This window comes from Mchenga conophoros, linkage group LG4 (assembly GCF_057382185.1).
Source record: "Mchenga conophoros isolate Kocher_MC1m ecotype Shallow Benthic linkage group LG4, M_conophoros_male_GT1.1, whole genome shotgun sequence".
NCBI classification, from domain to species: Eukaryota; Metazoa; Chordata; class Actinopteri; order Cichliformes; family Cichlidae; genus Mchenga; species Mchenga conophoros.
The window spans coordinates 36,736,632-36,759,667 of record NC_140529.1 but is presented as its reverse complement, the minus strand read 5'-3'; the positions used below and the strand labels follow the sequence as shown (position 1 = coordinate 36,759,667).

The following is a 23,036-nucleotide window of genomic DNA, read 5'->3' as shown; positions in this document are numbered from 1 at the left end:
CCCCCGTAATTAATTAGTTCATGTCTCCTCCGCTCAGAGAGAGGGAGACAGCACAAGGCATATGTACTCATCCATTACATGTGCTATCCAGGGGTCAGTGGCCCTGGCAGGAGCAGTCGGCAAGAACGCCTGCAGACTTCAACCCCAGCCCATTTTAGAAAATTGCCTTTTGGGTTAAGAAATCGCGGCTCTTGGCTGCTGTGTCAGTCAAAGACAATTTGATTAATATCAATCAGCATTAGAAGACAGCAGATCTATACGCTTGAGGACAACTTGTCCAGAAGCAACACCGGCCTGGCCTGAGTGGAGTCTCTGGGCGCAGGATGGCTGGAATGAGGCAGCGGTCCAATCCCTTCAGTCCCGGAGAGCGGGCCTCGGCTTTTCCATCTCTGTCTCAGTTTTTCACTTCTCTCTCAGCTCCAATCAACCCTGCCTATCCCCACATCACCGCCCTGTCATCTCTACCAATACCAATCCCACCATCTCTGCACAAGACTCCCCCCACCCCACCGCCCCTACAGCCAGACCCTCTCTGAAAGTCTCATATCGCCCTGTGTGAAAAACAAGCCCTATATCTCTGAGTGGGGAGAGAATCAATCTCTGCTCACTCTGTGGAATCCCTGACGGTCAGATAGGGTGGAGGGAAGAGAGGGAGGGGGGGTATTCGGCACATCAGTCTTCCCTTTGGTCACATGCTGCCTTTTTGACTTTGTGCTGAGTCAGGATAAACACTAAGGACAAAAGCCGACCCCCCCGATCACAGAGCATTCCCTTTATCGATTCTCTCAGCAGCCACCCTCTGCAACCGAACAAAGCACAGAAGCGCGACACATCTGTATCAATCTGTGCATTCCTATAAGTCTGCACTTTGAGCATCTGCGTTGCCTGTGTGGGGTAGCATTTTAATCAAGGCCTCCGCATCAGATTAATGGAGAAATTTGATAAACGTTTCCTATTCACGAGCAGATTTTTGCCAACTCAGGACTTCGGCTCCGAGCAATGGGAAATGAAGAATTAGAGCGGAGATGAGAGAAGTGAGATGTTTGAGGTCATCTCTTTAAAAAATGACTTTTAATCAGAATTAAAACCGTCCGCAATATCCCAGTGATGATTTCATTACCGGGGAATCAAGATGTCATCCATTTTAAGGACAGGACGTCAGAAGTTTGGGGGGCTGGATCACGTGGCGGCGTTGCAAAATCCCGAGCAGCTGCTGGCAGAACTAGTCACAGTCATCAAGACAGACAAGTCAGGGCTCATAAAATATTCATGCTTTAAATTTTCTCTCTGCAAAGTGAGCCTTCATAGATTTAATTTTTAATGAGCATTAAATATTCCCAACAAAAACTAATTGACATCGCTTTAACTATCGCAGTTAAATTTATGTACAGTAATTGAGTTCATCAACCATATCTGTCTTGAGCCAGTATCACCTGTAAGAAATATGTGCATCTTCATGAAAAGCCTCGTGCTGTCCGGCTACAGCGAAAGGACTGCAAAACACAGAAGCTGAGTAATAAAAAATCAAAACTCTTCCTCCCCATACAAAACACACCTCCATTTTCCATTACGGCTTAAACGGCTGCACGCGAGAACACAGACAATGGCAAACTTTCATAACAAATATAGATTGGTTGTTTTCTTGCTCTCTTTTGACATTGTCACAGAGCTGGGATAATATTGATGGCAAAATTATTCTATTTATTAAGTAATCTTTGCAAGGCTGGGTTTCTATCGCGTGCTGGTTCCACCGGCTTCCACAGTGGCACTTTACGGGGCACATTGAACCGTGTCACCGCTAAGCGAGGCTGACACATCGGGAGATGAAAGTCTTGTCATTCATTTACCACTGACAACCTGTGTATGCTAATGTCCAAGCATCTTTAGCTCAAGACGGAGGACAGTTCTGCTTGTGTCGGCACACAATGGGGCCTGCGGGGAAATCTGCAGGGACGTACAGTTCAGCACCAGCGCGCGCCTCTGAACAATGGAAGACACCGATGCAGCATGTGGGCTATAATGGCGACACATTCTGCATTAATAAACTGCACTGCTGCATATATGCTTAATGATGTTGTGCATTTGGGATTTTTAGTAGCATTGTTATTCTTCTTCTTTATTGTCTTACACATAGTTGGCCACTCCCCAGAGGACTGGAAGGTAAATGCCATCCTATAACAGCAAATACTGCCATTACATCAGAAACTGGTGCCGTGGCGGAGACTTTTGGTGGACCGGCCACCGCAACACCGGTCGATGACATTAACGGAAGTCCGCTGTTGGAAGTTAGAAGGATGGCGTTGGAGTAAATCTCAGCCAGGAGACTGTGGTTTGTGTCCTGTTTAAGAGCTCTACACTTTGTTTTCACTCCCTAGTTAGATTTAGGCACGAAGCCCTATTTCGTTAGGCTTACCAAAAGACTGTGGTTTGGATAAAATATGTCCCTTTACAACATTTACCCTGCACATCATGCTTACCCACTGATTTTAAATGTGACACCATGGAGTCTTTCTCCATATGTGACAAGTTGGGAGCGAGAGAGAGCCGTCTCAGTACTGCCATAGGCCAATGCATCACAGGACTAATACCAAAGGACAGCTGTGAGACGCTCGTGACTTTCAACACAACAGCAGCATCATGGGAATAAGACTGGGATGGACAATTGTTCTAGGTTTACCAGTCAAAATGCAGGATAGTTCATTAAGCAGTTACTACACTCTAACCCTTACCCGAGCTGTCAGTGGTGGGATACTCAAACTGCCTTTAAGGGAAAGTTTTTATTAGATTTATCTTCCAAGATGTGTTAACCTAACAAAAATATCATTGCTTTGACACTACTGCCCTGGAGCGCTGACTGCAGTGACCCGTGGATCAATGTTAGGTAGCTAGCAAACGTTAGCTAATTAGCACTTACTTTTACTTTGACAATGAAGAATTTATTGTCCTTCACCTCCCCAGGGCAGCATTATTGACCCATGCGAGTAACATACTTTTGTACATTTTCACCCTGGCTCGGGTGTAAGATAAAGGTGAGCACTGCCAAAGTGGAGCTCCAGCAGGAACTCCTGTGTTTCTAGTCATCTAAATATTCAGTTCATCACATGTCCACAAAACCTAAAGAGTGTTGATATATATTTGCTTTTTATTGAAGGTGAAATATGTGTGGCTTGGACAGGACGGACAACTGACAGATCGACAGACAAATTAGCATACAGAGATGGTGTTTTTGCCCTCCCACGCCTCCTGTGCTGGTTAAAATGACAACATGTCCTTAGTCTTAATATTAAGGCCTTGTTTAGAGCTTTTGACCTATGAGTCTATGAGTCTGTTGTGCCAACTCAATATGTTGTCAAAATGTAAACCTAACAGTCCTGCAGCAGAAGCAACATTAGGCAACAACTATTAAAATGTAATGTTGTTATCCAATAAACTTTCCTGCGTTACATCGTGCTGTTGCAAAGCTTTAAAGATTGTACAAATGTTGCTATTTTCACTTGTCTAACACAAGCAGCTCTACAAATTATATATATATATATATATATATATATATATATATATATAGAGGCTGGGGTCTATCACACCAGGCAAGAGCCCAGGTGCAGGCTGTGTAAAGATGCCCCAGAGACAATCCAGCACATAACAGCAGGGTGCAAGATGCTAGCAGGCAAGGCATACATGGAACGCCATAACCAAGTGGCCGGCATAGTGTACAGGAACATCTGTGCCGAGTATAACCTGGAAGTCCCGAGGTCAAAATGGGAGATGCCCCCAAGGGTGGTGGAGAATGACCGAGCTAAGATCCTGTGGGACTTCCAGATACAGACGGACAAAATGGTGGTGGCTAACCAACCGGACATAGTGGTGGTAGACAAACAGAAGAAGATGGCCGTAGTGATCGATGTAGCGGTTCCGAATGACAGCAATATCAGGAAGAAGGAACACGAGAAGCTGGAGAAATACCAAGGGCTCAGAGAAGAGCTCGAGAGGATGTGGAGGGTGAAGGTAATGGTGGTCCCCGTGGTAATCGGAGCACTAGGTGCGGTGACTCCCAAGCTAGGCGAGTGGCTCCAGCAGATCCCGGGAACAACATCGGAGATCTCTGTCCAGAAGAGCGCAGTCCTGGGAACAGCTAAGATACTGCGCAGGACCCTCAAGCTCCCAGGCCTCTGGTAGAGGACCCGAGCTTGAAGGATAAACCGCCCGCAGGGGCGTGCTGGGTGTTTTATATATATATATATATATATATATATGTATGTGTGTGTGTGTGTGTGTGTGTGTGTGTTGTTATCTTAAAATAAACAGTTTTGCACTTAGCGGTGAGAAACGTGCCATACAGGCGCCTCTAGCTGAGCTCTGTGCCCGTCACCTGGTAACCAAGACAAATACTAAATTCTTCAAATGCTGCACGTCGATAGAATTCACCTTTGAGCAATATTGACATACAGTTAGCTTTTCAAGTATTCACTGGGGCTATTTAGAGGGCAATAATTACATAGTATGGATCCCTGTTTGTTCAATAAATTCTCAGAGTGGATTGATACATTGAATGGGTGGACGGTGTATTTAGTGATTAATGTAAAAATCTATCACATAAAATATTCAAGAGGTCTGCAGACTTTTCTGTAGAGTTTTGATTTCACGTGTCGTCGACGCGGCTCGTTGGAAGTCTTGCTGTCCCAACGTCTGATTTCCAGCCATCCGGCAATTTCAACAGGCAGAAAGGCAAAACGTGAACGAAAACGTGGAGCATACATTATATTGATGTATTGATCGTACACATCTGTTAAGGCAGTCGTGCATGGGAATGACTTAGAGCCAGTGCAGATGACTAATTCTGCTGAAAATCACGGCCATCAGTGTTTCTCTCATTTCCATTACTCAGCCATGTAATGTATGTTGATTTTGGTTCCTGTTCATCCCCGAACAAATGCTGCAGACTCCAGGCAGACTTATGCTGTTGCTGCTGTCAGGGCCCTGCATTTCCCCGCCTGCGCTCGCAGCTAATGTCTACGCCGCAGCACAGATGGTGCACGCACGTGCTCCTTTTGACCACATCAACAGCACGGAGCTCTAAATGTAACCGCTCTGCAATTACAAGCTTAGATCGACCCAGTTAATAAAACAATCCATTTGATCCGCCGAACCCGTCCGTGTTTTGGCTCTGAGGTACAGTGCGTGTTGGTGTCGTGATCAGATGTATCGAGGCAGACACCTGACATGCTGGTGTTACTTTCACAGCAGCTGTCACTGCGCTCTGTCAGTGATTGACTCGCACCAGATTTGCTTTAAGATTAATATTTCATCTCTCACTTAATAGAAAAACAGATGTTCTGCAGCCGTGTACACTGGGAAATAAGCTGGTGGTAATGTATGCATTACTTACAGCCAGCTAACTAAATTTAGAATGAAATATGCATCTGACAGATGCCTCACAATCAAGTTCCAAAAGCCTATAATGGGATATTGACAGATTTCATTTATGCAGGGCAGACTGACCTCATTGGGGGAACTAATAAAACTTTTGGTACATTCAACCGGAAAGATGCCCTGGCTGTATTTCAGTCTTAGGCAGCTCTCTGGGTGCCCTTTAAAGCATTGACCTCTTCACAGAGTGAGGGCTCCTATGTGATTAATACTGCTAGGCATTTATTGGCACGCAAGGCACTTTTACCAATAGGTCACCTTCTTGACCTCGGCGCGAGCACGGAGATCGAAACCGAGTGGACAGCAAACTATATGGCTTAAGGTGGTAACAACAGGCAAAATACCAAAAAAGCATCTCAAACTCATAACCAACCCACACATATAAAGCTATTTGGGCACGCACACACACACACACACACACACACACTTACAGATCCTTAGTCTCTATCGCATTCTCCAAGACCCACCCACACAACACACACAGCCCGGGGCATAAAAGGTTTCTGCGGCCAGAACACAAACAAACTCATTTGTAACCTGCCACGACACACTCCAACACACACGCGCACGCACACAACAGAAAAGCCAAGTAACATTATCCCTCTGTGCAGCTAGATGGATCAGACTGTTTATCAGAGGCTCTCCACCAGCACATTGTGAGAAGGATCATAATGTCACCAATCGATTCCATGACAATCAATACAGATACCTGTTCGGATATCTATTGATGCAATTTAACACGGATATTAGTCCACGCTCAGGTAAATGTCAGGAGTTCTGCTAAACAGCATTTCTGGGTCAAAGCTGAGCGGAGAGGTGCCTACGTGACGTCCAACAGTTGCATAAAGTTAACTTAAAGCGAACTAAAATGGTGCTAAATGATAGAAAAAATGTTACGTTTTGAAAAGCCTTCCTTTTTTTTGCCTGTATCAGGTCAACAAGCTTCCTAAAAATAGGAAACAATTTGTCTTACATAAAGCAGGATAGATGGAGCATCTGAATAAGAATAACAAGCGACCAGGAAATGGCGATGCAACACAACAACAAATGCACACTCTGGTTTATCAGCAGTAAGTAGCCAGTGCCATGTTTCCACGCTCCTTAATCATACTGATGCATGTACACAAACACAATGCGCGCACGCGCACGCACACACGCCTCTCCTCTATCTTCCACAAGCAGTTGAAAATACGCACACGCGACACATACGCGCGCTCATTCGCACATATTTTCCGAGACCAAAGGAAGAGCTGACTGCAACATTTTTCTCCACTTCAAAAAAGTAGCCAGTGTCAAAATGATAAATGAGGGATCATGAGGGAGAGCGTGCATACTTACATTAGACTGCACAGGAGCTTCAGGACGAACGCTGGTTTCAGATGGTTTCAGCGCCGCTTTAAGGCTGCCGTTATTACTCGGAAGGAGTCGACATGCAAATTGCATGCCACAGCAGTGATTAGCGATGCGAAATTACGATCGGGGTAACAAAACATCTTCGACACAACAGGCGTGCGAGGGTGTGCGACCTGACATTACAAGGGTTGGGTGGTGATGTTGTGCTCCTTATACAGGTGTTGGCTGGTAAAAGGTTGATTGCTAATTTCCCAGAGGTGAGTACAGCTCACAGATGTGTGCGGAGAACATCCGATAGGCCCTCAGACTGCTGATGCAGGCCAGTGCAGGGATATTTTCAACCCTCATTTATAACATCATTTCAGCATCAGTTACAAAATGGTGGCGAAAAGATTGATGGGTGGCGAGGGCTGGTTAATATGCGTGATCGGAATGATACGCGTGGCGTGCCGTTTGGTGTTGTTGTTGCGAGGGTGACGGCACAGAAAATGAAAAGACAAGCTGTCGGATTTTCAGGATCAACATTAATTCCAATAAAGCTGATATTGACATGTAAGCATTTCTGTGCATATAGCAACTAATCAGCATGTTTTCTATGCTCATGTTATGACTTTCAATAAAGTTCAAACCTGCTTAAAGGGACAGTCCGAAAATCAAGCTCGCATACTTTCTTTTGGCTCGTAGTCCTTCTTGTCTTTCCACACTGTTTTGTGAGTAACCCGAGCATGTGTACAGCTGAGCTGCAATGTCTCTTTCCAGAAATCGTGACCCAGATAAATGTTCACCTCCTGCTGTGATTATGAGCCACACCTCGCAGGTAGATGCACGTGTCCTTTTGCACAAACATGTTAGAACAGTGTAGTTCAACAGAAAGAAAATAGTCTGTGCTCACAGCGAGGCTCCGGGATATTTTTGAGTAACCAGGTCATGATTTCTGCAAAAAGAAACTGTTGCAGAGTTTCTCTCCATTTTGGGGGGGGGAGGGGGTCTTTTTGAGCAACACAGCATGAGGTCCATTTGGCTCCATTATAGTCAAGAGAAGGCGAAATTTTAAAGCCAGCATTTCCAAAAAATGGGAAACGTACACCGAAAGGATCTAGATGGATAAGCAGCGCCACAGGCCAGAGCGAAAATATATACATTTGATTTCATGATCAGCTGTTTGAATGTCTTCTCGGTGTAATTTTCTCTGCTTCGTAACCACTTTTTTATCTTTTACGTCTTGCTTTTACGGGATGGTTTCGGTCCAGCAACAGCGGGTTGTAAAAACAATTACAAGGTTTGCTCGCAATGATACCGTAGCACTTTCCCAGATAACAAAAGAAAGGAAAGCCCTTGCAAAGTTACTGCACGGGCACTGCCCAGCACACCCTCAGATCAATTACAATGTAATTACAATAGCAGACAGAAATACAACCTGGGTCTGTGCTCTGTCTGCACTGATAACTGATAGATAAGCACCTGAGGGATGGCTGAGAGAAGCACCTGGGCAGAAACACATCTCAATGCTGTCAATAAATTACTCTGCTGGGACCGTTCTTTCCTGGGTAAGGCTACACGATCGGTGGGTACCAGCCACATCCCAGCCTCCCGTGCAGTCCATCTAGCTGTCCGCCGGGAAAGACAAGTTGGAGAGGGGGGGGGGGGGAAGCAGTTTCGGATACTGCGGAAGAAACGGGCTCGGCTTTCCATCGCACAAGCGCCACGCGCTTGACTTTCTGCGAGCCCTTCAGTAACCCTGTGCAATTTCAAAACTCTGATCAACCCTCAGCTTATCGAGAAGCACTCGGAGCTAAAACGTGTGACACCGATGCAGATGTGCCAGTGATCCTCGCTCAAAAGGATGAGTGGGAGAGCAAATTTCACTGCAGAGCGTGCACAAAGACAAAGAGATCAGCGATAAGACAGAGAAGTGCACCCATATCGACTGCTGTCAGTTAGGAGCATGTTAAGGAGTGTATTAAGGATTAGAGGGGATTAGTCATATCAGATCACTAGAGGGTTATCAGTGGTCGCAGCTCCACAATGAAGAGCTCCCGGCCACTCAAAAACATGCAGCATGCCGTCCTCTTACAAGTCTTAATATTAACCCATTAAGCTGGACGATTTATGAGTTTGGAAAAACAATTAAGGCCCGTGATTTTTATTAGGAGCTTGATTGAGTGCCTCCTCCCCGGTGTCTCGACATTACCAAAGTTTACCCCCTCCAGAGAACAGGGGCCCGCTCCAAATATTACCGTGATTTAAGATGCAAAACCAACACACATTAAAACGGCTCAGAGCTTATTCCATGCTCGCTTCCACACAAAACCAATTTAGTTTCCATTGATCGCTTTTCAAGCAATTAGATTTCCATTGATGGAAAAAGTAGAGGCTGCTTGTATGAGACGGGGAGGGTCAGTGGTTGGGCACTGTGATTTGCACGTTTATTCAGGCCGTTTGACCACCTCCTCTAACCTCTGACAGATCCCTGGCTCCCTCCCTCCTTCCTCCCCCTCTACCCCTTCCTCATCCCCACCTTCCGGACAACAAATAATTCAGCCAGCATGAAAAAATGCCTGGCGTCAGATTATATATCCGTCTTTATTTCCGATATTGCCTCTTTGTTTCTGCAAACTTGGCTGATTTTCTAAATTGTGGAGTATTGACTGTTTCAGAGCCTGACCAAGCGAGTCTGATGTAACACATTGGAGGTAATGATATCCCAGCGACGGGAGAGGCAGTGGCTGGGGCAGCACTGGACGATGGCCAGGCCCTGTAACCATTAGTCTCCTCGGGAGCCGGAGTCTGTTCCGTTCCAGCGTGGCAGGGGCTCGCCATCAGCACAAACGGTAACCCAACTCAACCAGTGAAACCACCAGAACCCCTCCCGTGTGCCCACCACAGACAGAGATGCCATCGGGAATCACACGGCCAAGGTCATTCCTCATCTTTCTGCAAAAATCTACGACATGCTTAATCCTAAACTGCCGCCCGGCCGACCGCTTTTAAAAGTGAACGATTACATATTCAAAATCCACCGCAGAGGTTAAAGGGTGAAAAGTAGATTCAAGGTATAAAATAGGAACACTGAATGCCATTAATGTGAAAGTAGGGAGTAATTCCCAGCATGCTCCCTGAGGAAATCCACCTATCGCCAAAGCCCGGGGATTTTGACAAATGCCTTTCTCAACACCAGCAAAGGAGACAAATGTTACATTTAAACAGAAATACTTAATTTCCGCTTTTGGTGACTTGCAGCAGATATCATTAATCAACAGAGGCCTACCACGCTCAGTGAGCCTGCTAAGAACCAGATGATCGCCTTCTCCCACTCAATCCATCAAGTATGATTGGAGAAAGAAAAGGTTCAAAAATTTTGAGTTGCACCCACGCAGGAAGAGTAATTACCCTTGTGCCAGTCGCCGAGGTGTTCCTGTGACACCTCGACCCTCTGTTTATCATGCACCAGATTACTCACGGGGGTGTCGGTGCGGCATGACAGAACCGGCACCTGCACCTACGTTCCCCTCACTCGCCGCGCCCCAGGGAGACAAACGTGACGTACAAGTGTCATATTACAACTTTTAACGAGGAAACTTATTTTGGGATCCGGGAAAAAACAAAGCGTAACTTCGCGTGTAGAGAAGATGCCGAGGTCCGGAATTTGAAGGATGGCATCTCTGTTCCGTCATTAAAGACCAGTCTGTTGATTTTTGTCATTATCTTGCAATGTCACATCAACCAATCGTTGTGCCTCAAGCATATTACTCACTGTCTACTTTAGGATGATATGCATTGAAGCAGATTTTTTATAAAGTGCTATGTGCAGCATTTTGAACATTAATGCATCTTTGTCAAAATAATTGTGATGCATTTGTTTACCTCACCATTATGGCCCGTGCCTCTAAAAGGGTTTGTGGTTCTAAAAGTTAAAACCGCAGCGCTCCCCAGTGCTGTTTGCAAAGTGTTGGGCTTTTTTCTTAACTCTAAACGGTAATTGATTAATCAAGCTCTGTGACTAGGAATGCAACTCTCGCCTCCCTGTTTGCATAACTGTTTAATAGTTAAAGTACAATAAATTAAGATACTGGAAAAATATTACATTTACAAACAAATTATGGTCTGTCACTGTCAAGAAATAAAAGCACTGATGTAGGTGGGGAAATACCTGTACTCTGACAGCTCTCCGGGGAAATTTACAGTGGTATAATAAAAATGGTAAATTTCCACAGCATTAATTCCAGCAGTGTGGGATTCTCACCACTCTGCTGCTCAGAGTTGCTGTTTTGAACAAACCTCGTCCTACTCACTATCTAATCAACACTGCAGATAAAAGTACAAATAAAATACTTCCTATGTATTCCTGTTCAGCGAGAGCTGGCACAGAGAAATAGGTGTTAAAAAATAAAGCCGAAACAAAGATAAGAACAAAAAAAAAAACCAAGATGTATATCTGCCAACAGAGTAAACTGTGGTGAGGAATTTCAAACGTGTACTAGTGAAATCGTCGCCATGCAGACTACGCTATGTGAACAGTATAGGTGGAATATACAAAAGCTTCAGCCCACATTGTAAAACATTAAAGAGACCTAATTCAATAAATTACCTATAAATATTCACTTGATCAAAAGTGGATGTTTAGTGCAATGCAAACACACGTGATACTGAATTTATAAGTGTGGGAGCTCTCAGCTTACATGTCTGTAACAGCATCTCAAAGCTTTTCTGCTTCATAAAGAAACTTTTTGTGGTAAGCAGATTTCCCCGAATCTAAGCTCAGTGGCACACAGTTCAGGCTCATCATTTCACCAAAATATACAAAATTCTGTGTTAGGACAACATTGTTTAAGCTGATGTTAATATCATTTAATGACTTTAATGCAAATGAGTTTTATTTCTTGCTCCAGGAAGCCGCTGTTTACTGTACACTCAATTAAATCCTCATCATACCAGGACAGCTTATGTATGCTTTTGTTAATAGAAGGTTAAGATGAAAATGGGGACAAAACACTAATGAGCTGCTGATTATGCACCAGACTCATATTCAGTAAGAAACAATGTATGGTTGAAATGCATGTCGCACCAAAACTAGGACTTTTTTTTATTGTTTTAAATACAATTTTTTGTGTTTTCCAGAGTCGCAAATAATTGGAAACACATAAATAAATGATACATGCACCAATTTTCTCAGGCACAGCCGTCTGTTTTTAGTAATATCAGCTGCTTACATTTAAGGTGGTTATACCTCAGTATAGGTCTGCTGAAGGGAAAGTTTACCCAAAATCCCTCTGACCTGTGGTGGCATCTATCCATCTCGGCTGTGAAGACGTCCGTGTTCTCTTTTATGTTTACTTTCATTAATTTCAAGATAAGGCAGAAATGATAGCTTAAAATCTGCTACATATACTCCTATAGGCCAAAAGAAAATCCTGTGACCTCCCTCTTTTTGTGCACTGTATAAAAAAAACGAACAGAGAATGGATTTTCGGTAAAACGGCAAAGCGGATTTGTTAAAATAAAAGATAAACTTTGCGTTTCATTTAAAATGGCAGAACATGAGGAAAGAGGCAATAACAGTAAAGCAAACAGGCTACTGCCTTTGCACCTCTGCTTCTTGCCTCCCTAGTGATACATGCCAGAGATAACAGCTTAATTTCAACCTCAGCACTTTTACTGCACTGTCCAAGGCATTCACTGCATCAATGTATCAATGTAGCGCCATGCTAGTCACTCTCCACTGCGACAACTCACAATTTTTCTTTGATGGAAGCTTTCAGAAAAGTGCCACGATTTAGCTCACACACCAGCCGCCCTCCTCTGATGGCTTTGGTCTTTGGAGACTCTGCTGGCTGTTTGTTTCTCTGAGAACAGGTCACAGGGCAGACTTTTGATTGAATCCCCCACACTGTGACGAGTGAAGGGGGCGGAATCGTTCTTGATTTTGCTGCAGAAGCTCTTCCCACTGCAAAACATTTCCTCCTTCACTTTGAAAAGCAGGTGCTGGAGCCACTTCAACACTGAGAGAGGAAAAAAAAATAACAACAGAACAAAACACATACACACAGACACACACACAGAATCGTGTTTTCATATCTTTGTGGGGACATCTAATACCCTAAACCTAACATAACCTATTTATAACCCTATAACACAGAAACCACATTTTGAGTCCATAAAATGCCTTTAACTTGTGGGGACCGGGATTTTGTCCCCACAGGCCAGTTGGTCCCCACAAGCACGGTAAACTTTCAATTTTTGGACCCCACAAAGATATGTAAACACGTTCAAACACACACATCAAAGAAGCTGAAGACTCTTTATGTGAAGAGCTCCAGTGAGCGAGTTCAGTGTAGAAGAGGAAATGCTTCGCACTTTTTTCCCCCCCCACATTTAATGACCAAGATCAGATCTACAAAATGATATAACGTGTACTTCACTCTAAGAAGAATGAATACTTGGAAAATGTTATTATATACACTTCAGCGAAAATGTTTCAGTTCTGAGTGAAATCATAAATGTTAGGCAGCCGACTTCAAGGGTTTCGTTTTTCCTGAAATTTGAATCGATACTGAAAAAAAAGAAACAAAGAACCTACATTACACCTGTTTTTGGGCCACGCTGGTGTTGTTCATTTGAAGCGCTGCGCAGTCATAAGAGAGGATTTATAAAGAGGTTACACAGACGTGTCAGGTCCCGTATTTGCTCGCTTTAATCGCCGCACTACGTTCTGAGCTGTGGCTTCACCAAACCGGGCCTAAATAGATCACGTTCCGCGCAAATCCTCAATTCGCTTCCTCGTGCATCCGGTGTAGCGGGAGACTCCGTGCCACGCTGGCCGGGATTTCCTACGAATGCCCAGCTTTGCGGAGCACTGACCCCGCGTGGCACCGGCGACATGGCAGGCATGCCAGACTGTGATTAATGCTGACATAGGATGCACCCTGGCTGCCTGGGGTGTTAAGGCCACCGTGGAAGAGGAGATCCACCTTTGACGGTGCGTCACGTTGAGAAAGCGGCCGCATCGCACACCGCCTCCGTCTGCAGGGGGCTGCAAAGGCCAGCGCTTAAAAGGGCAAACATGAATTGAATAGAGAATATGCTTTGTAGCACTTTTTTTGTCCTCCCATTGAAAAAATATTTGCTTACAGCAGCTGGATTGTTGTGAAATAGCAGGGTGCTATCTCAAAAACAGGAACACTTTTTCTTTTAAGCATCCATATATACGTATGACTAGACATGACAAGCTCTTTTCAGCACTCATGTTTGCAGCACTTCGCTCATGCATCTTCACATGAGTAATGATCTAGCAACTTAAAAGTAATACAGCCATCTATACCCTCTCACACAGAGACAGCTCTGTGCAGGCATGTCGCCTGTTATCCATAGGGAGGGCAGAATGAAATGTGCTTTTTATCACGTGTCATGAACGCTCCTCATGCCTTTCCTCCCCCCTTTCATTCATATCCATGTTGAACCTCCCGTCAAAAAAATATTGGCAAATGTTGTAATTACGTGCCGAGGATCGGCGCCTCACATGGCTCGAGGCTGGGCGCAGTCCTGGGCCTGATATTTCAGCTTTATCATATTTTAGTTTTATTTGAGGACGGTGGCAGCACCGTGCCTCCAGTCAGCCATAATTGAAATGAGGGAAGGAAGATGTAGAGGCTGTGTGCCCCACTCCTTGTAATCAAGCCCTTAGTCCTGTGCGCTTCACCATTTTTCAAAGTGAAATATCCTCACAATCTTTATAGTAATACGCAGCGAATCCTCTTCATGCCTTAGCCCGTGGGTAATTAGGCATGAGAAAGTGTATTTTTTACATGCAGAGGAGCCGTGTGTTAGCAATGCCGGGGCCACAAACAGGGCCCGGGATGCTGCGAGTCCACCAAAGGTATTCGATTAAATTCAGGATAACGCACGTAACAGCGTAACAGCTGCTTTGTAACTAATTTATTGTGCTTTTTGCAGCAGGCGTGAGATCAGTATTCAACGAGCGATCCTATCTGTTTTCCCACATTCGCCGTGTGGGTTGCATGTGGGGCTCATGTGTTCGCAGCCGGATAGTGAAAAAGTGAAGCCGGGGGACTGATGGAGAAGTTGATGTATGATCCCTGGTGGCTGAGCTTGTTTGAAGCGTGGAGCCGGGCAGGTGATTCGGAGGCGCCGGCTCTTTAAACAGCGTAATGAGCCAGAGAGGATGCCCCCCCCACCCCAAAGACACACATACACACACACACCAGACGCCCCTCCTTCTCCCTCCATTATATCAGAATGTTATGAAGAGATTTGAATTTTTAGGAAATTCGGTTTCTGCATCCTGTTCATTTAAAGCTCCAGTGATCAGTTATTAGCAATTAAAATCAATCAGTATGAAAGGAAGTAGGTCCTCCAGCATGACGGCCCCACAGCTGTCACAACCCCCCCGACTTTTAACCTCTTTCAGCCCCTCGTTTTGTTCAGTCTCCTTGTTAGTCAACTGATAATACATTGGAGCCACGTGTCAGTCAGTTTGCTGTGGAGTTTTTCTGCCCCCTAATGAAGAAAGTAGAAAAAAATCAGTTATTCCAGCTTTAAGTTCTGTGTCAATATTAAAGATAAAAAGGCCTAATACACAACAAGACCCATGCACAATATATGAAAGGAGTGAGAAACGGCTCCTTTATTTCCACAGACACGGGTGCTCCGCTTCAGGTGAATGTGGCGTGATCAATTTTTGCATATTTATGAATATGATAAATATGATATCGATTTCACCCGCCCTACCCTCGCCTTATATTCCACTTACATTGCAGGTTTCATACAGATTAGATCCTTAGAGGGTCTTGTAACACTGCTCTCTACAAGGGCAGCAGTGCACTCCCACCAGTGTCTGATGACACTCTAACAGGTAAGTACACGGGAAACAGGGTGGAGGGGGCGGTGTCACGGCGTGGGCACAGAGCAAGACAAAATGAAAGCCGCTACACGTTTAGATAAAACGAAACAAAGGCCGAGTGAAACTGGTCCTCGTGTACAATTTACCGCGCATCTCTTCGCAAACACATTTCCTGCAAAGCTGAACATAACGGCGGCTTCAGCTCGGGGAAGAAACAAAGGCGAGGGGGCACGCGGGGGAGAGAGATGGGCTACGGGGCTTCTATGCGGCGTTTCATTGCTGCTGATAATATATAAATGCATGCACACATGGATGCTGCTCGTAAATGAATAAACACATACATCAATTTCAAAATCCAACACATTTGAATTTCAAATGCAGCGGTGCCTTTCTCTCTCTCTCCCTCTCTTTTTTACGATATGTCTCATTTCTCTTGTGGAGATATAAAAGGAGAGGGCTGAGAGGGAAAAATTAGAGGGGTGGGAGAACAAATGCTGTATGGAATTTGAGATTATGTATTTGGTTTGTGTGTTTCCCTCCTGTTTAAATCAAACATGTGGGGGCCGCGTAGCCCTGGGCTTGTTGCTGGTGACAGTTTCAGTGTTTCTAGACTTCTCTCCTCCCCCTTTTCAGCAGCAGTCCTGAATTGAGAAGCGGGGTGGAACGGGGTGTGGGCTTCTGGCGGAGGGTGAATTAAATAGTCACTCTCTCTCTCTCTCTCTCTCACTCTCCCCCCTTGCACTTTCTCTTTTTTTCAGTGGCGTTTAAAATCAATTCATTCAGTGGACTGCTGACACAGCCCGGCCCAGAGAGCCCAGGATTTATGGCTCCCTCTAATGGGCATGCTCTGAACCAAAGCCCTGCCGTCAGCACAATCCTGCCAGCCACCCATCCGCCCCGCTCCCTCACTCCATCTACCTTTTAAAGATGCAGGCATCCCTCCTCTTCCTTCCTCTGCTCCTCCTCCTCCTCCTCCCCCCCTCTCCCCCTGCTCGCATCGCCCCGATGCTGGCGGCAAAGAGGCCCTGCGAGCGCGCTCAGGATCCAACAAATTTATAACACGACGCAAACAACAGCATCTTCATTTTGTAACGCTGGGGTGTTAAATGCCTTCTCTTTGTGCTTCACGGTGATTAATATCAGAGGAGTTTCTCTTCCAACAAGTGGTGCTTTCCAGAGCGGTGAATAATACCTCGCTAACTATTATTAGACATCTATTAATATCTGCAGTAGTTCCCATAGCAGCATTTTATTTATTTATTTATTTTTGGATAAAGAGGAGCACATATTTTTCTGTAATGCAGGCAGACATTTGGTGTGGTGATGACCGAAGAGCACTGTGATTACTCACCGTAAAAGCAGAGGATTTCTACTTCTCCAAAAGGAAGAAGAAATAAACATGTTCAGCCTCATTCTTTTCCTCCTTCTAATCATTAAAATCCAAGGAGATCTTATCTAACAAGTGGTGGCTCCCGGAGCAGTATATAACGTCTCTGCATCCATTATCTCGTCTGACTAGTGGCACTACCTAAGGTCTTGTGAGTGTATATATATTCATGTATTCATAACCAAGTCTAGTCGTGTCACAGGATCTGAAACAATTTATGGCGCAGAGAAGAAAAAAACATGATTGAAAACACTCGCCTGTGAACTCAGTCAGTGTAAAGGCATAAAAAAATGATCATGGCCCGAATTGCAATGACAACACCAAGTCGCTCCTGTGCACTTGATTCGAGTGAGTTGGCCAGTCTCTCGGCAGGAGGCTGTGCGCCGCTGCTTTGTGTTTATTTCTATGACAGTATGTCTGCGCGCACAAAATATGCCACGCCACTCTTGACCCCATTATATCCTCAGGCAACGTGGCAATTTGCAGACAAATACAGACCTTAACTTCAGCCCTGGAGCCTGCAACTTACATCCTTCTCCATATTCCAGCTCGGCTCCCGCAGCCTGTCAAGGCGTTATGGGCCCTGAATTAGCCTCCCATTACAGCAAGGCTCCAGCTTCCCCCTAAAGTTAACCATAACTGACCATTTGCCGTGGCTTCATTATAAAGCCATGCATGTAAAATCAAGTCGTGGTCCCTGGCCGTCACATTCGATTTCAAAATACAATCCCCAGCTCCCCCTCTCGGAATCTCCATCTTTCTCTCTTACTTAAGTTCAACCTTCTCCTTGTTTCATAAAATATGATCTGATTAAAATAGATTACACACCTTGTTAGCGGAGCGTTTCATATTTGATACAGTGTTGCTTTAAGATGGGCAACCTCCTTCATGATTCAAAGTGATTGTGGCCTTGTTCTCTGGCCTATTTGTTTAATAAGCTCTGCTACATCAGCGGGCCTTTTAAGTGAACACGCTCCCCTGCAGCAAAGGCAAAAGATCAATACCCACACCTGTAAAAAAAACACACAAGAAATTTTTTTTAAAAACGAGGAATCACGGCGGCCAAGGATTTTCTTCTTCTAAGGAGTGGGAGGCCAGATAATAAGCAGCAATCCTGACTGTATGAGAGGAAACCCAAAACAGGAAGCAGCTTTTATGCGCTGACCTGTAGGGAGAGCTACGGGTCAGCTGTGAAATATTCAGGCCCGATTAGCCCAACGCCGCTTAAACTAAAGCTTTCCGATCATACGAGGTATGCAAATGGGATATTACAAACACAAAGAAGAAAGGCAGCGTCTTTGAGGGTAAATGAATTCATTATAATCCTCACCTCATCTGCTCGCTGATGGAAGACTTCTCGTGTAATCGCTGATGGGGGGAAACCTTCCACTGTACCCAGGGAGCTCAGATGTGGGAATAATACCGGGTCGGATCGCCTTAAAATGAAAATAATACTCCCCCATTTACCGTGAACAAAGTCCATGTAAGAGGGTATAATGTAATACTATGCTTGAGGAATGTAATTATCATTTAGTGGGTCCGTGAGCTGTGTTTGACAGGGCCTGAACTGCATGAAAAACTCATTTTCATTTTTCTTATTATATCATGATTATATAAACATTCTTAACCAGTGGCCACAGCAGCAGCAAATTATTGCAAATTAGCCCCATATTGCCAGTTTTTAGCGGAGGCAAATGAACAAGCACTACAACTCCAGTGTTTATTCCATAAATCAGCCAAACGCAGCACCTGTTGAGAATGTAAATAGCTGAGGCTATTTGATTAAACTTGCATCAAAACATTTGAAGAGCTCTGCTCGTTTTTGGGGCTGTTTATCCTCCTGTTTTCATCTCCACGTTAAGTTTGTTCTCTCCGCCCACGCCCGCTGCAAGCCGAGTTTCGATGGACGGTGATGGGGGAGACATAACACCCACCAGCTATACGTGGGGTCACGGGAGGTCCGTCATTACCGAGCCACAGTGGTGATCACGGCAATAATATAGAACTATAACCGAGCAATTAGACTAATGGAAAACGTCCCTATTTCTCCCGGTGTGCTGCAGCGAGACGCGCCGCATGCCCCGCGGGCCCCCCGCCGAGATGAGGCTGGAGATATGAAGTGGAGAGGAGGTAATGGCTGGGGCCCATTGATCCTCGCTGCCACCTGCTATATGGCTCCGCAGAGGACGGGCGAGGAAGCTGAGAGCTTCATCTGGGGAGAGATCACACCGACTCCTGGGCTCTCAGGCATATGGATAAGAGTCTTTTTCTAGTCTTCCGCTACTTAACCAGCGCACATCAGCACAATATGGCCGGATAGGGTAGAGTAGGACGCGCATACATACAGCCTTTATCGCAGTGAGAGAGCTTTCACACCGAAAGGGCGTGAAGCTGTTTCCTCAAACTCTGGAGTGTTTCGCCCCTGGAGTGAAGTAAGGTGACGACCGCTGAAATAAAAACCACAATAAGTGGCAAAGGTCTCGCTCTCCTTTTCTTTTTTGTCTGCACGCAGACGAGTTGTTGCTGCACTGTAAAGCCACAAAATCATAACTCATAATTTGTGTTCGTGAACACGAATTCCAGCGCTTGTAATGTGATGGAGATGCAAAGGATGCCTGTAGCGCTCGCCTCCAAATACGAGGTGTTAAAAAGCCAAAAAAGCTGGAGTCGGGTACCAAAACAGGTTTTCTCTCTTAACAGCTGTCACAAAGGTAATTCCTTTTAATTAAAGTTAGGAAATAGGCTGCTAACACACTGCACCCAATCACAGTTTGCTTTGCCTCACCTTCAGCACCTGATGCCACTGAACTGGACCTCTCGACAGCCTTTGCCGCGTCGGTGCCTTTGGGAGAGGTTTTATTGGAATGTGACGCTGACTTCTGTCTCCGAAAGGCAGCAACAAAGGCTCAGTGATATGACAGTGGCTTTATCTATCTTTTATATACAGCCTATTATATTTGTATATAATATGATCGCTCAGAGAGAAAGTCAGATGAAAGAGAAGCTCTTACTTTTTTCTCTCCCGCTGTGCACCACTCCGACATGCTGTTCATTTACCCGACGGACACAGCAGAGAGACGGAGAGAGCTGTTCCCGTGCAAGGTGAGCAAGACGTTGTTGTCAAGCAGGAGGACACTGTGCAGATTTGTTTTGCTAGGTCTTGCAAGTAGGAGCTAAATCTCTAAAGTTACAAAGTTAGCGACAGCGCAGTGAACTAAAACGTGGTGATCGCAGCTGTGAGCGAGAGGGGCGTCGGGTGGATGGGCTGAGATGGTTTATAAATAAAAAACAAATACCTACAATATTAATAAATGCCCTAATTCAAACTGACTGGTCAGGATTGGCATAGCAGACAGAGTGGCATTAAACAGGGACTTGTGACCCCCACCCAAGCTGGACTTTAATGCTGTACCACCCTGAGAATCATTTTATTGCACTCCCTGGTTGAATTTGAAGTGTGCTGCTTCCCTGAACATCCCCAGCTGCACAGTGCGTGTGCTCTGATACACATGAAACCACATCCATGACCTACGTCACAGACCTCTAACAGCCCCCGGAGTACATGCATACATCACCGGGGCGATGTGAGCAGCTGTATCACTGGAGAGGTAATCCCAGTCCCTCTTCTCTAGTAGCTGAAAACATTGGAATTTTATCTGTCCCTTCACTTTAGTAAAGTGCGTTTTTAATCAACATCAGAATAAGATGCTTTAAAAAAAATGTCACAATGAAAATAAAGCACTGAAAGTGTTCTTTTTTTCCTATGGATAATTTTTGAAGACAATTTTTTAAAAATCTGGTTTCGATCTTTTAGCCTGTGAAGCCAAAAACAGGAGGAAAAAATCCAAAACTAGACAAAGAATGTGCAGCATGTTCACAGTGATGATGTTCACAACTTAAACCTCTGCTCAGGAAAAGCTGTGGATAAATTACCTCAGTGTAAACGCCACTTGGCTATAAGATAAGATTAAAAAAAAAAAAAAAGTCAACCAGAACACAACAGACCAACAGGAGGGGGGGTCCGAAGGGGGTTAGTTAAGAGTCTGACCTGCCCAGCTGGGGGTCTCCATGTACAGGTGAAGCCGGTCGGCCTGGAGCTGGGTCACTCGACTCGCTGCTGTTGGCACAGGTGCTGATGAATCCTGAAAATGGGGAAGAGAGGAAAGCTCCTATTAGAAAACAGAGTGCAGCAGCGAGAGGAGGTGATTCATTTAATTATGCGCTAATGAAACAGGGAACAGAATTCAGCCGTCTACTTTTACTACTTCATACTAAAGCTGTCACAATATCACACTTTTGCTTCACGGTGATCAAACATTTCACAATAACAACATCGGTGTGACGCGTGCAGAAAATCTGAAAAACACAGTGAAAGAAATCATGTTTGTAACAGCAGATTTTCATCCAAAATCCAAAAATATATCCTAAACATGAAGGCATGTTTCAGGTTAGTCCTAACATGACATGTGGAAGAAGACAGGTGAACGCAGTCAGTGTGCTACAAACACCTCAGCGATATTAACTTCACCCATATGTCGACTACACCTGATGTACAGTGTACACTTACTTCACAAAGACATTTGGCTGGTAATATTTAGAGACTTTCACCTTTTTAGATAACATAATGGAAAAATTCACAGGGAAATACTTTTTTTCTTCAGGCCTGTAGAGCTGGATGGTTCTCACTGTGTGATGCTCAAAGAAAAAAAAATCCTTTGAAAACCTCAGCAGCGTTACTTTTTTTCAAAATCTACAAACCCTGTTGGGAGCAGTTTCACGCAGGAACTATTTTCTTTCTACCCAACTACACCCCCCAGCCATATTACTGTGCAGAAGGGGGCGTGCATTTAGCATTGAGTCCAGGCTTGCACTTCCAACAGAATGTCAGGATGTAGATGGTGCACACCTTGGTTTAGCAGCAGTGCAAACTAGCTGAAGCCTTCATTTAGTTGCTGAATGCAATCGGTAAATAGTTCCTGCATGAAACGCCTCAAAACAAGGTTCACGAATTTTTACCAAGCAGCTCAGTTTCATGTTCGTTTTTGGTGCAAAATCAGGCCAGTGCCATCAGGCTCTATTATAACCTTTCTACAGTCTCCAAAACAGGCTAGATGCATATATGCTACTGCAACTGAACTGTCCCTTTAATGGATAGTTAAAGGGACGTCTAGTTAGATGAGGAGAAGTGATTAGTTCGTCTCTGTGAAGGCTTAAATAAGCACCAAATCCTAGTAACACCTTAAAATAACTAATAAATAAGGAGCATTTTATTTGTTTGACACGTTCGCACAACTTCCACGTAAAGACAATGATGTGTAGTTGTAGGGGCGTGAGCCGCTGGAGCCGTTTCTTGACATTTCGTCCTGCTGCGTAGCATCTCCAGCTAGCATGAGGTGCCAGATACAGTGAGGAAGTGCAAGTTTTTGTTTAGTCTCTTCACAGGTACAGTGGCACCAAACTTGACAACCTCACTGCAACAACAAGACTTCCAGCTGTTGCTCACCAGGAAGTAGTTATAGTGAAATCCATTTAAGTCGAGGTTTCTAAAGACGTCTCCTGTCACTCGCAATAAGTTGTGATGACGGCAGAAAGTAGCACTCTGAATTTAGCGATCAAAAAAACAATGTCGCAATTACACCGAGTACGTTTGGTGCATCGTTTGCAGAGCTGGTATTAATCACCGGCGCTCGATGCTGTCAGACGTTACATCCCGTGTGTGTGAGATGCAGAGCCAATACACAAAGCATATATATCTGAATGTTCCTGCATGTTTGTGCCTCAGTGGGTGACTGTTCTCATGCAGCAGGAGGTTTTTCTGCTGACTTGTGTATCTTCACAGGCCTCTGGTTGGCTGTTGCCCAGAAGCCCAGCCGGTGAACCGCAGAGAAACCGCATTGATTTCATCCCAGCAGAAATCCCTTCTCCTGGTTCCCGCCTCCCTACCCCGCCCAGCACCTGATTAAGCATTTGCAGGGAGCCATGCCAACACAATTTGTCATTTATCAAAAGTAATTA

At 44.9% G+C, this 23,036-nt stretch overlaps 1 protein-coding gene across 8 annotated transcripts in view; it reads right to left on the bottom strand.

Annotated features, from left to right (window-relative positions):
• The window catches only part of LOC146576709 (RNA binding protein fox-1 homolog 3-like), a 431,434-nt gene that overhangs the window by 189,406 nt on the left and 218,992 nt on the right, over positions 1-23,036 (bottom strand). For all 8 annotated transcript variants that reach the window (XM_085272168.1, XM_085272169.1, XM_085272171.1 and 5 more), the window contains one exon: positions 21,070-21,163. In XM_085272168.1, the coding sequence (XP_085128294.1) occupies positions 21,070-21,091 (22 nt within the window). In that variant the 5' untranslated portion in view covers positions 21,092-21,163. The remainder of the gene's footprint in view (positions 1-21,069; positions 21,164-23,036) is intronic.